Source organism: Ovis canadensis, chromosome 1 (assembly GCF_042477335.2).
Source record: "Ovis canadensis isolate MfBH-ARS-UI-01 breed Bighorn chromosome 1, ARS-UI_OviCan_v2, whole genome shotgun sequence".
Taxonomy (NCBI): Eukaryota; Metazoa; Chordata; class Mammalia; order Artiodactyla; family Bovidae; genus Ovis; species Ovis canadensis.
In genome coordinates, this window is record NC_091245.1 from 11,203,535 (window position 1) to 11,215,783 (window position 12,249).

Sequence of the window (12,249 nt, forward strand, 5' to 3'; positions counted from 1 at the left end):
ATTATTATATAAATGTCGGCAGCATTATGAGGGTTGACTGAGTTCTGAAGAAGCAATTCAAAAATCTTCTGTGCTAAATATGCACCTGTTATCCACATCTAGAAAATGGCACAGACTGACAACCCCCAATCCTAGCCCAGCACTGTCTAGGTTGGATATCCATATCAGGAAATAGACAAACACACACACAGAACTGCAAAACTAAGGTACAGCCCACCCAAGAAAAAGTGTTCACTGAGCCTTAAGCACCTGAAGGACATCCTCTTTCTCATTCACTTCCGTCCATTCCTATTTCCAGTGGTTTGTCATTGTATGTTAGGGGGAAGGGGACAGAAAGGTGTGCAGGCCAGACACATGCTCAAGGATTATGAAGTGGAGCCTAAGTTAGAAAGTATATCCAGCAACCTAGCCTCCCAAGATGGAAAGACTGAATGTGCACGTGAGTGTGTATGTATGAATCTCACCCAACACGTTACTGCCTACCACAAAAGGATTTTAAATTCAAGGTGACTCAACACCTGTCATCAATATCGTGGCAGGTGGGCGATAGAAGCATAAAAGAAATGAATAGGTTTTGAAAACAGGAGTAATAAACACCACTGGATTGGCAAGCTGATTAGGGAAGGGCAAGGTCTCACAAACCGTGCAGGAAACAGGGGCGGTTATTTTCTTGTGAACTCCCAATCAGTCTTTCCTCTGAAACCTACAATTGCTTAAGGGCACAAATCACTGCTAGGGTCCAGTCAAAGCCTTGCTGACCAGAGGCAGGAACAACAACACAACACCAAGATCCAAATGGCTTGTTACAGAATCAAAGGGAAACAGCCCAGGGAGAGAACACACACCCCCACAATACTTGACAAATGAAAATCTAGAAAAGCAAGCAAGAGTTCTGGCATTTAGGGCGTTACAAGTACACCCGAAATAAAAGCACTCTCTGTTGCAGCAGCTGTTCAGACAGAGCAGGGGGTAATGTTTACTTAATACTTCAGGTTGATGGGGGATGTATCATAGTTCAGTCTGTCAGCTACATACGTGGAACTCCATTTATGTACCCAGCGATAAGATGTTTGGACAACGACAGAGCATGTCTGAAACAGCCTATTCAGCTAGTATGAGTAATCAAGAATAAAGCTCTTTAAAAAAAAAAGTCTCAGATATTCAGGAAAGTTACAGAACAGACTGCCATGAATAGCTTTGCTTATATTTGCAGACATTGTTTCCCAAATAGCTGGAAAAATGAACAGATTGTTCTGGGAGGTCGTCCTTCCAACTTGTTCCCTAGCTTCCAGTCTGTTAATCAGATCAGAAAGCACAAGGAGAGTCAGTTAATACTCTTCACTAACTGCTGCTGCTAAGTCACTTCAGTCGTGTCCGACTCTGTGCGACCCCATAGACGGCGGCCCAAAAGGCTCCCCCGTCCCTGGAATTCCCCAGGCAAGAACACTGGAGTGGGTTGCCATTTCCTTCTTCAATGCATGAAAGTGAAAAGTGAAAGTGAAGTCGCTCAGTCGTGTCCGACCCTCAGCGACCCCATGGACTGCAGCCTTCCAGGCTCCTCCGTCCATGGGATTTTCCAGGCGAGAGTACTGGAGTAGGGCGCCACTGCATCTGTCGTCAATTGGGCACAAGCACTGTGAGGTGAACGGAAGCAAAGCTTTTCTCTCGACTTCCTTCATTTCACTTCATTTGTGCTCACTGCAACCACCATAGGACCCCTCTGGGGGGCATAATTATCCGTGTCCTGAATAAGGCAGGTTTCGCAACGTAATGTACAAGTAGTGCTCAGCCCCGCCCCCCTTATTCAGCATCAACGTGCTGTCTTGGTGGGGAGAACACACACCAGAGACAGTAACTAGGGGCGAGGAAGGAAAGAGACCAGCAGCGTCTCGGGGCCGGTCGGTCTGTCTGTCTGTCAGGGGATGGAGGGAATAGCAGGACCAGGCCCGGGCCCCCCCAAAAAAGGGCTCAGCCTGGGACTCCAGCTCGGCACCTGCAAAGCCAGAAGCAGCTGGCTGTCCTAGCCGGGCCAGGAGCGCCACCTCCGGGTCCCAACACCCGGCCAGCGCACCCCCAGAAATAGCCCGTCCCGCTCGCCCCTCCCATGGGCTCGTGGTCCTCGGCCCGGCAGCCAGCCGCCCCCGGCCACCTACCGGGGCTCAGGGCCACACAGCGGGACCCCGGCTCTCGGCGGCCTCCGCCTCCTCCCGGTCCATGGGGTCGGGGCCCCAACCTCCGCTCCCCTCACCCGGAGGAGGAGGAAAAGGAAGAAGCGAACGCGGGCTCCCCACCCGGACAGCTCGCTCTCGCCTCAGCTGCCCTGGACCGCGACGATGGCCGGAAACGCCGCCCCCTCCCACCTCCCGGTCTCAACCCGGAAACACACTCTCCATGCTAAACAAGCCCTCCCGGCCCCCACCCCCCCGGAAGCTCAATTCTAGCCGCGAGCCCGCGTGGGAGGAGGGGCAGTGCTGGAGGGTAGAACTACGCACGAGCGAAGGAACCTGGGTCCCCAGGCTGTCGCCTCCTGCTCTCCAGAGGCGGTGTGCACCTTCGCCCGCCGGGCGCGAGCCCCAGGCCCCAGACTCGGGCAATACCCACAAGCAAGATGGCGGCAGCGGCAGCACCCCCTACGGCTTAGCGCCCAGCCGTGCTATTGGCTGGAGCCTGGAGTGAGGCCGCCGCGGATTGGTCGAGAGCGCTGCGGGGGTAGGGGTGGAGCTGCAGCACCCCGGCGCCTGGAGTGGGCAACGCGGCGTGAGCAGCGGCCCCAGGCTCCCGGAGCATCGCGCTCGGAGAAGACTTCGCCGCTCGGGGCCGCAGCCTGGTGAGCTCAGCCCCCTTCAGGCCCTCCCCTCCATCCCAGCCGGGGCCGCTCCGAGCCGGCGCGGATCGATGCCGACACACCCCGGGGACCCTATCGCGACATCACCGTGCCCTGTCGAGACTCCATTTTGTCGCAGCCCTTCTCAACATATAGCTATATCTTTTTTAAAAAAAAATTTGCCCTGTCATCTTTGGGGGCTGTCCCATGTCGTGGTATTGCCGTGATCTCTCCGTGACATCACCGCGCCATCGTGAAGTGTGATCTCATCGCCGCCCTGTCGTGACTTCATCAATGTCGTGTTGTGACCTGGCTGCGGCGGGACAGGTGGTGACCGCCGGAAACCCTCCTCCCCTTCTCATCTCCCCATCTCAGCGGCCCCGCTTCGATTATCCGGCTTTTGGATTATCCGTTGTCCTGGGAGCTACCCGGGACCCCTTCTTGCTTCTCCAGCCCCTGCAGGCATCCACAGGCTGGTAGCCGGATGGGGAGGGTGAGGAGAGGGAGCGCAAGGGGTTAATTCTGCTGCTGCTGCTGCTGCTGCTGCTGCTGCTGCTGCTGCTGCTGCAGCTTCTGCCCGAGGGAGGGAAAGGAGAGGAGGCACAGAGCCTGCGGGGGCGACTGAGAGCCCTGGCTGGAGGGGTGGCGTCCCCAGAGGGGCCTCTGAGCCTTCCCTGGGTCAGCGCCCTGCGCCCTCACTTCTACTGAAGCCTGTGTCCTGTGTCTTCTGAAGAAGGGAGGGGAAAGGAAACCTAGCATGCCCTTTTCCCTCATGTCAGCCTGAGTCCGGATAATCGAACTTCACCATGTACGTTTCCATTCCTCCCTGTCCGTCCTCACCACTCCTTCCTTGTATGCCTGGTGGAGGGAAACAAAACCTGGCCTTTGGTGCAGGGGGCAGCGGAGCAGTGGGGCCAGCCCTTTCCCGCCCCCAGGAGACTGTTGAGGAGAGCTGTCCAACTGAGCAGCAGGATGCATGGTCCTTCTCTCCCACTTTCCAGAGGTGACCTTGGACCAGGGTCCCTTCTTCATCCCTAAGGACTTGAGGGTCCAGCCCCTTAAAGGGGCTCCCCCAGGGGAGGTCAGTCCTGAGGAGTCCATCCCTCCTGATCCTCCCCTCCCTCTGTGCTAATCCCTCCCTCCCTCCTCCACTCCCACCCCCACCCCTCCTCTGCAGAGGGATGCTCAGTCCCTCTTGTGTTCACAGTTGGGCAAGGCGGGCATCATGGCCTCGGATTGCGAGCCAGCTCTGAACCAGGCAGAGAGCCGAAACCCCACCCTGGAGCGCTACCTGGGAGCCCTCCGTGAGGCCAAGAATGACAGCGAGCAGTTTGCAGCCCTGCTGCTAGTAAGGAACTGACTGACAGCTGGGAGGTGGGAAGGGCTGGGTGGTTGGGCCCTCTAGGAATGGGGTCAACAAGTCCCCAAGGATATGTAGGTGCCGCTGGTAAACCTAGAGGCACCAAAGAAGGTCCAAGGCACGTACCTGTGGACTCGTTTTTGCTCCCGCTGCATGTGGGAGCAAAGGGGGAAGTAAGCGTGAAGAAAGCTTGCGGCTGTTAGGAGCCTTGGAGGAGGCTGCCTGGGTCTGCCCTTTGGGGCGTCCCAGAGCAGATGGGAGCTGACTCATAGGGTAACAGCAGCAGGTAGTAACCAGTGCAGAATACTTGATGGCTGGGGATGCATGTTCTGGAGGTGGAGAGAGTCGCAGGACTGGAAGTGACTGGGAAAGGGTCCCTGGGGATGGCCAGAATGGGTATGTAGGTTGGGGATGAAGGAGCTGGTTTGGGGCTCAGCCCTCTTGGAAGAACCCAAGCTGGGGACAGCAGGACAGGAGCTGCAGTGCTGGGAAGGGGGGGCTGGTGTGTGGGGGGTGAAGGGAGGAGGGAGTACAGCCTGCTTGTTTGCCATGGCAACAGGGAGACGGCTCCAGAGTCAAGGGCTCACACTGCAGCAGAGGAGGTGTTTAGGTGAAATGTAAGGGGAAATGTTTTGACAGGCAGAGCGGCGAGACACAGGAGCCATTTCCCCTGAGAAGGTGGCGGGAATGGATGAGAGACTTCTCGAGGGAGTGATTAGAGAGGGACCCCAAGTCCTTGGAGAATTTTAAACACTGAGTTCCAACCTCTTGCAACTCAGATGTTGGGCCTCTAGCTCAGACATCAAGAACTTTCCAGCTAACAGGGTAACGACATGGCAGAAAGAACAGTTGAGGAGGACTGGACCTTCCTTCTGCAAGGATCCTAGAGGAGGGATCCCAGAGGCCACACTTGTCTGCCTCAGGGGAGAAGGAAGGAGCTGGATAAGGTGATCTCTGGGAGGCTTCCTGACCCCAGAGTGAGTCCTGTTACATAACCTAGTTCTGCTGATGGTCCACCCCCAGAGTGCAGGGCAGAGTCTTTGCCAGCCCTTCCTTCCATCCTGCTGATCGCACATACCTCCCTCAGGTGACCAAGGCAGTGAAAGCAGGTGACATCGATGCCAAAACTCGGCGGCGGATCTTTGATGCCGTCGGTTTCACCTTCCCCAATCGACTCCTGACCACCAAGGAGGCGCCGGATGGCTGCCCCGACCACGTTCTCCGGGCCCTGGGCGTGGCCCTGCTGGCCTGCTTCTGCAGTGACCCTGAACTAGCCGCCCATCCCCAGGTCCTGAACAAGATCCCCATCCTTAGCACCTTCCTCACAGCCCGGGGGGACCCTGACGATGCTGCCCGCCGTTCCATGGTCGATGACACCTACCAGTGCCTGACAGCCGTGGCAGGCACCCCCCGTGGGCCGCGACACCTCATTGCTGGAGGCACCGTGTCTGCCCTGTGTCAGGCGTACCTAGGGCACGGCTACGGCTTTGACCAGGCCCTGGCACTCCTGGTGGGGCTGCTGGCTGCTGCTGAGACACAGTGCTGGAAGGAGGCGGAGCCCGACCTGCTGGCTGTTTTGCGGGGCCTCAGCGAAGATTTCCAGAAAGCTGAGGATGCCAGCAAGTTTGAGCTCTGCCAGCTGCTGCCCCTCTTTCTGCCCCCAACAACCGTGCCCTCTGAGTGCCTCCGGGATCTGCAGGCCGGGCTGGCACGCATCCTGGGCAGCAAGCTGAGCTCCTGGCAGCGCAACCCCGCACTGAAGCTGGCCGCCCGCCTGGCACACGCCTGCGGCTCCGACTGGATCCCAGCAGGCAGCTCCGGGAGCAAGTTCCTGGCCCTGCTGGTGAACCTGGCATGCGTGGAGGTGCGGCTGGCACTGGAGGAGACGGGCACAGAGGTGAAAGAGGATGTGGTGACCGCCTGCTATGCCCTCATGGAGCTGGGGATCCAGGAATGCACCCGCTGTGAGCAGTCGCTGCTCAAGGAGCCTCAGAAAGTGCAGCTTGTGAGCATCATGAAGGAGGCCATCGGGGCTGTCATCCACTACCTGCAGCAGGTGAGGGCGGGGGTGAGGGGGCCGTGGAGGGGGAGGGGGGCCTTGTGCAGCGGGTAGCCAGAGCGAGGGAGAGGGAGAGCAGGAGGTGAACCCCGGCCCTGGGTGTGTGGCTGATCCTGCAGCACTCCAGGGAGTAGTGTGTAGCGAGCCTCCCTCTCCCTCCCTCCTTCCCTCCCTGAGCCTCCACACAAGCACCACACCACACACCATATGTGCACTCACATCACAGTACACACACGCACACACAACACAGAAGCCTCCCACTCACAACCCTCCCCCCGATCCACACACACTCAAGTGAAGCAGCCTGTCCTGCTCAGGCTGCAGCGTTGTCTTACACACGCACACATACAAAAGGGAGCCCGGCTGCCAGTTCCTGACCTCCCTGCCCGACTCCCGTCCCATCACCTCCCCCAACGCCCCTCCCCGCTCCTGTCCCAGAGTCCAGCCCCCTGACCTCCCAGCTACCACGCCAAGCTCCCTCACGGCCCCATTCTTTCTGACTTAGCCCAGAGCGGGGCTTCTCTCCCACCACTCGCACCGCTGCCACCAGTTTCCACAGTAGCCGGGGCCTGGCCTCCCCCCCCATACCTCCCACCTCACGAGGTATGTGCGATCACCCCTGGTCAGAGCAGGCTGTTGACCGAGAGGGAGTGTTTATCTAGCCGTGGACCCGTGGGTGTCCTCGCCTTGAGGTTGAGTGCCAGTGAGTGCAGGGCCGTGTCCTCTGGAGTCCAGTTGGCTCAGCAGGCCTGCGCGGAGGGCCTGCTCTGTGCTGGGCCCCTGTTGAGTGAACCATGTGCTGTGTCCCAACCATGTGCTGTGTTCTGGGCCCATAGGGCCGGCCTTTGCAGGGCTTGCAGGCCAGAATTTCCTTCTAGTTGTGTTATTCCTAGGCTGGCTGGCCAGGGGAGGGTCTCTGGTTCTGCTCCATCTCAGGGGGGGTCCTTTGGTAACAGGTAGGGCCAGAGAAGCAGAAGGAGCCCTTTGTGTTTGCCTCCGTGCGGATCCTGGGTGCCTGGCTGGCCGAGGAGACCTCGTCCCTGCGTAAGGAGGTCTGCCAGCTGCTGCCCTTCCTCGTCCGCTATGCCAAGACCCTCTACGAGGAGGCCGAGGAAGCCAACGACCTTTCCCAGCAAGTGGCCACCCTGGCCATCTCCCCTACCACGCCGGGGCCCACCTGGCCCGGGGATGCGCTCCGGTAAGTTTGTGCTTACCGTCTGTTGAGCCAGAATGTTCTAAAGGAAGGGTTGTAACAGGGACACCTCCTCTCTCCCCAAACTCGGCTGTACTGGGCTTCCTGACTGGGGCATGGGGTTTGGTATTATTTCTTTTGGGGAGAGTAGAGGGGGATTGTTCCCACAGGACACCTGGGCTTCCTAAGTCTCACTTGCCAAGCCCAGATTGTTCTGTAGAGAGAGAACTCCAGCTTATTAAGCATCCGCTGCCTGCCAGGCATTTTATTTCACCCTTTACCAAAACTTGGTCCTCCCAGCACACCTAGGCCAGGAGTCTCATCCGCGTCTTCAGGGTGAGGAAACTGAGATTCCCAGAGGTTACAGTCACTTGCCCACACTCACAGCCCAGGTTTGAGCCCAGGCCCGTGCAACTCCGAAGTCTGTGTTCTTTCTACAGTGCCTACAAGGACGTGTTCTCCTTCTCCCCGACTTCTGTTCGTCTTTGATGGGGTGCCCCCCCCCGAAGGGAACCCTGGTGCCTTCATCTCACCCCCCACATTTCTGTCCCTTCTGCACCCCCAGGCTCCTCTTGCCCGGCTGGTGCCACCTGACCGTCGAGGATGGGCCCCGGGAGATCCTGATCAAGGAGGGGGCCCCCTCCCTTCTGTGCAAGTACTTCCTGCAGCAGTGGGAGCTGACCTCCCCCGGCCACGACACCTCAGTGCTGCCTGACAGTGTGGAGATCGGCCTGCAGACTTGCTGCCACATTTTCCTCAACCTCGTGGTCACTGCACCAGGGCTGATCAAGTGAGGCTGGGGAGGAGGTTGGAGGCAGCAGGGACCCTGCCCAGGCTTGCCTGCAGGCTCAGTCGCCTCCTCTGCTTCCCTGGACCCATGGGTTCCTGTTAACGTTAGAATGAAAGGGCCTCAGAATAGAGAGAGCCACCCCATACTGGGATTTGGCATGTGTGGAACTCCCCCTGGGCGTGTATGTCTACCTGCTCCGGCCATAACCCAGTCTCTGCTGCCCAGATGCTGCAGAAGGGGCCCACAGTTAACTGTTCACCATGCTGCCTAATTCCTTGCCAAACCCTGGCCTGGTGAAACTGGGAGCTCAGGTTGCCCCAGGGCTTGGTCCAGGTCCACTCATCCCCTGCCTCCCGTCTTTGCCTCCCTTTTTCCCCAGGCGGGATGCCTGCTTCACTTCTCTGATGAACACCCTGATGGCGTCGCTGCCTTCACTAGTTCAGCAGCAGGGGAGGCTGCTTCTGGCTGCCAACGTGGCTACCCTGGGCCTCCTCATGGCCCGGCTCCTGAGCACCTCTCCAGGTAAGCCCCTGGGTTCCCAGTCCGAACAGATGGAAGGCCTGGGTGGACGCAGAAGACCAGACTGTGTTCTGGGCACAAGTCGTCATTTTTTGAAAATGGTTTTACAGAATTTTCCCATCAATCTCTGAAGTGCACCTCCATCCCCCGCCCCACCCCACCCTTCTTCCCCGAATGATAATAACATCTTCCTTCTAAAGACTTTGAAGGCAAGGCCTGGTGGGTGTAAGTACAGGCCTGCTCTCAGGCAAAGGCATAAGCACCTGGAACCCCCAGCAGCCTGAGGAATCTGAATTCCGTGTTTTCAAGGTGGAGCCGCCCCCACCCAGGCCCTGAGTCAGTAACACCACTTCTCTCCATTGAGGTTTTTCTCTGCTCAGCGCTTCACCTCCCTCATGACAGGCTTCAGTGCTCTTTTAGCATGTCCCTCCCTCCCCACCTGCACCTCACTCTGGCTGTGTGCGGGTTGGGGGGGCATCCGCTCCAGCCCCCTCCCAGCCCTCTGTCTCCCACTTTGGCTGTGGGTGTCTGCTTGGGTCCCTCTGTCCCCGCCTGTTCCCTGTTCCCCATCTGTCAGGTTGGAGGAGCTGCACAGATGCCTGGGAACAGAGTGTAATGAGTCCATACCCTCAGCAGCCTCTGTTCCCTGTGCGGGGGGACCCCAGTAGGGTGCCTGGCAGCTGGAAGAGGGGCATGTCCCAGTGGATCAGGAGCCTCGCCCCAACCCACCCGACCCTCTCGCCCGGAGCTCCCTCAGATCCAGGCTGCGTCTCCACAGCCCCTGAGTAGAGTCCCAGTGCTGGTTAGCCCGACAGCCTCGGGAGAGCATCTGCAGTACAAGGGGCATAGTAGCCCTGTGGGCCAGTGAGCCAAGCCCGTGGTCCCCTCTGGCACCTTCTTCTGGCCTAAGAATCAAATTGCCACACCCCCCTCATTTGCTGAAGGGCTAGGCCCAGCAGAACCTCCCATCACCACTCAGACTGTAGCAGGGTCCAACCACGAGGTAGAGTCCCAAGATTATTACATTTCATTCTTATGACAAGAGTTCTAAGATTAGCACGATTGGCCCCGTTTTACTCATGGGAAGAAACCAGACCCAGAAAGTGAATTACCTGAGGTCCCACCGTGAAGGTAGGGTTTGAACCCAGGCAGCCTGACTCCAAGCTGCGCCTCGGAGGTTCCTGAGTGTGCCCACCGGGAAGGGGGGAAGGGCAGAGGGGTTGGGTGAGGCCGCCAGCTCCTCTGGTTCATGCCCCCCTCCCTGCTTGCCTTCCAGCTCTGCAGGGGACGCCCGCGTCCCGAGGTTTCTTCGCGGCCGCCATCCTCTTCCTGTCGCAATCCCACGTGGCCCGGGCCACGCCTGGCTCAGAGCAGGCAGTGCTGGCCCTGTCCCCTGACTACGAGGGCGTCTGGGCGGATCTGCAGGAGCTCTGGTTCCTGGGCATGCAGGCCTTCACGGGCTGTGTGCCCCTGCTTCCCTGGCTGGCCCCTGCCGCCCTGCGCTCCCGCTGGCCCCAGGAGCTGCTGCAGCTGCTGGGCAGCGTCAGCCCCAACTCTGTCAAGCCTGAGATGGTGGCCGCCTATCAGGGAGTCCTGGTTGAGCTGGCACGAGCCAACCGGCTGTGCCGGGAGGCCATGAGGCTGCAGGCCGGCGAGGAGACTGCCAGCCACTACCGCATGGCCGCCCTGGAGCAGTGCCTGGCTGAGCCCTGAGGGGGCATCCACTGGGGACAGACCTGGGGGTGGGCAGCGAGGGAAGGAGGGAGGAGGCATCTCCCCTGAAGCCCCCCAATTAGACCCCCTCCCCAAACTTCCCCCCGAACACCCCAGCTTTCTGGCTTTTCCGAGGGGTGAGGGCATGGCGCCCACCCTTCAAGTGTAAGGAACCTGCGTCACGCCCCCTGGGCCCACTCTGGGGCAGGGATTGACTTGGAAATCAGCGTGGCTGTCCCCGCCAGGTCGGGGGAGGTTGGAGCAGCCCCCAGAGTGGGGGGGCACTAGGTGTCATTTTGCCCGATGTCTGGCTCCCTCGCAGGAGAGAGACCCCCAAATGGGACAGGGCTGGCAGGAGCTGGCTGCCTCGGCCCATGCGCCCTGCCGGCCAGGGCGTGGGCTCCCCAAGACTGTGGTGCCCCTCTGGCCTCCCAGGTCCACGTCCTTTAAATTGGCCATTTGGTTCTTGCCCTTGGCCCCCTTGGGCAGAGAGCAGGCTCATGCCATTGACATCGCAGTTCTTCCTGTCAATTTCAGTGACCCAGGGTCTGAACTGCCCCAACCTTCCGGGGGAACCTGGGGCAGACAGGCCTGGTGGGGGGTCGGGAAACCTCCTTCCACGTGAGCTTCCTTGAGGAGACCCGGGAGCCCTTGGGCCCTGGTCTCTAAGCTTTTGTGTTGTGCTGCAGCAGAGTGACAGTGCGGGCTGGGGAGTTATTTATTTTGCCTGTCCTTATCCCTGCTTGGACACCCGAGCACCTGATCCCTGTCCCCTCGGTGCCATCTGGCCTGGCTGGAGCCAGGAGCCGGAAGGATGCTTTCCCAGAATGAGCATGTTCCCCTAGTGACTGCACCCCATCGCCATCGTGGTGCCTGGCTTCCACTCCCACCCCTGCTGATGATTGCTCTCTGCCGAGAGACGCGACTGGCGGCTCCAGCAGGGACTACCTTTCTTACGAACCCAGGGGACCCCCACCCCAGCCTGACCCCTTGCTTCCCTCTTCCCTTCCCCAGTGAGTTCTGTGATCACCAAGTTCAAAGCTGTGCAATGTGGACACTCAATAAATGTTCATTGGTGACAAGACGGCTCCTGTGTGGTCTGTCCCGCACCTTCTTCCCTCCGGGCCCCAGCAGCTCACAACACACATGCCCTGCTAATCACAGTTCATAAGTGTCCTCTCATTCAGATCCCCCAAGAATCCAATGAAGCAAGCGTCATCCCGATTCTAAGAAAGCAGGTGCCCGGGAGGTGATTTGCTCAAAGTGTTGCAGCCAGTAAGTCCCAGAGCCAGGGCTCCATCCAGGCCATCCAACTTCTCAGCCCGCACCCTTCAGTGGCAGAGCAGGTGGCAAACTCATGTTGATGTGGTAAGGCCTGGATGGGCGAGCGGAAACTTGTGCTCTTTTGTCCAAATGAAGTGCTGCCCCTCCAGGCCAGCATGTTGCTGCCAAGTTAGCTTGTTAGCTGTCACCTCCTCCAGTGTTTAAAAAGAAGTCAAAAATCTGTCTTTAATGTGAAATCTGATTTTGAATGTTGATATTTTTAATTAAATCATCACTACCCCAACAGAACATCTGCAGGCCAAATGTGACTTTCAGGCAGCCAGCTGTTCATTTCCATTGTATGCCAAGTGAGAAGGAAAGATCTGAGAGGTTCACTGGGGACTGGACTGGAGCACCCACTGCCTCCCCAGGCCTGAACCAAAGCTGTAAGGCTGGAGCCAGACCAGTCCCAGGTCCACACTCTACAGACCCTTCTCCACCTAGGCCCTCAAGCCTACAAGCATTCGTT

At 58.7% G+C, this 12,249-nt stretch overlaps 2 protein-coding genes across 9 annotated transcripts in view; one reads left to right on the forward strand and one right to left on the reverse strand.

Moving 5' to 3' along the window:
• Window positions 1-2,623, reverse strand: part of KIAA0319L (KIAA0319 like) — a 100,495-nt gene extending 97,872 nt beyond the window's left edge. The window contains exon 1 of one of the 4 annotated variants that reach the window (XM_069586262.1): window positions 2,493-2,623. The gene's annotated coding sequence lies outside the window, so the exon portion shown is untranslated. Of the gene's footprint in view, window positions 1-2,153; window positions 2,377-2,492 lie in introns of those variants that run through there. The other 3 variants (XM_069586272.1, XM_069586256.1, XM_069586270.1) reach the window with 3 other exon arrangements.
• NCDN (neurochondrin) lies at window positions 2,163-11,539 on the forward strand. Of its 5 annotated transcripts, none has more exons than XM_069586300.1 (8): window positions 2,697-2,827; window positions 3,084-3,151; window positions 4,032-4,172; window positions 5,272-6,240; window positions 7,200-7,441; window positions 8,001-8,225; window positions 8,605-8,747; window positions 10,021-11,539. In XM_069586300.1, the coding sequence occupies exons 2-8, from the start codon at window positions 3,119-3,121 to the stop codon at window positions 10,455-10,457; spliced, it is 2,190 nt and encodes a 729-aa protein (XP_069442401.1). In that variant the 5' UTR covers window positions 2,697-2,827; window positions 3,084-3,118; the 3' UTR covers window positions 10,458-11,539. The 5 variants fall into 5 exon arrangements, with proteins under 5 accessions (XP_069442396.1, XP_069442401.1, XP_069442405.1 ...); XM_069586289.1 differs by having other exon boundaries at window positions 2,734-2,827; window positions 4,002-4,172; XM_069586295.1 differs by having other exon boundaries at window positions 2,163-3,151.
• The last annotated feature ends 710 nt before the right edge of the window (window positions 11,540-12,249 follow it).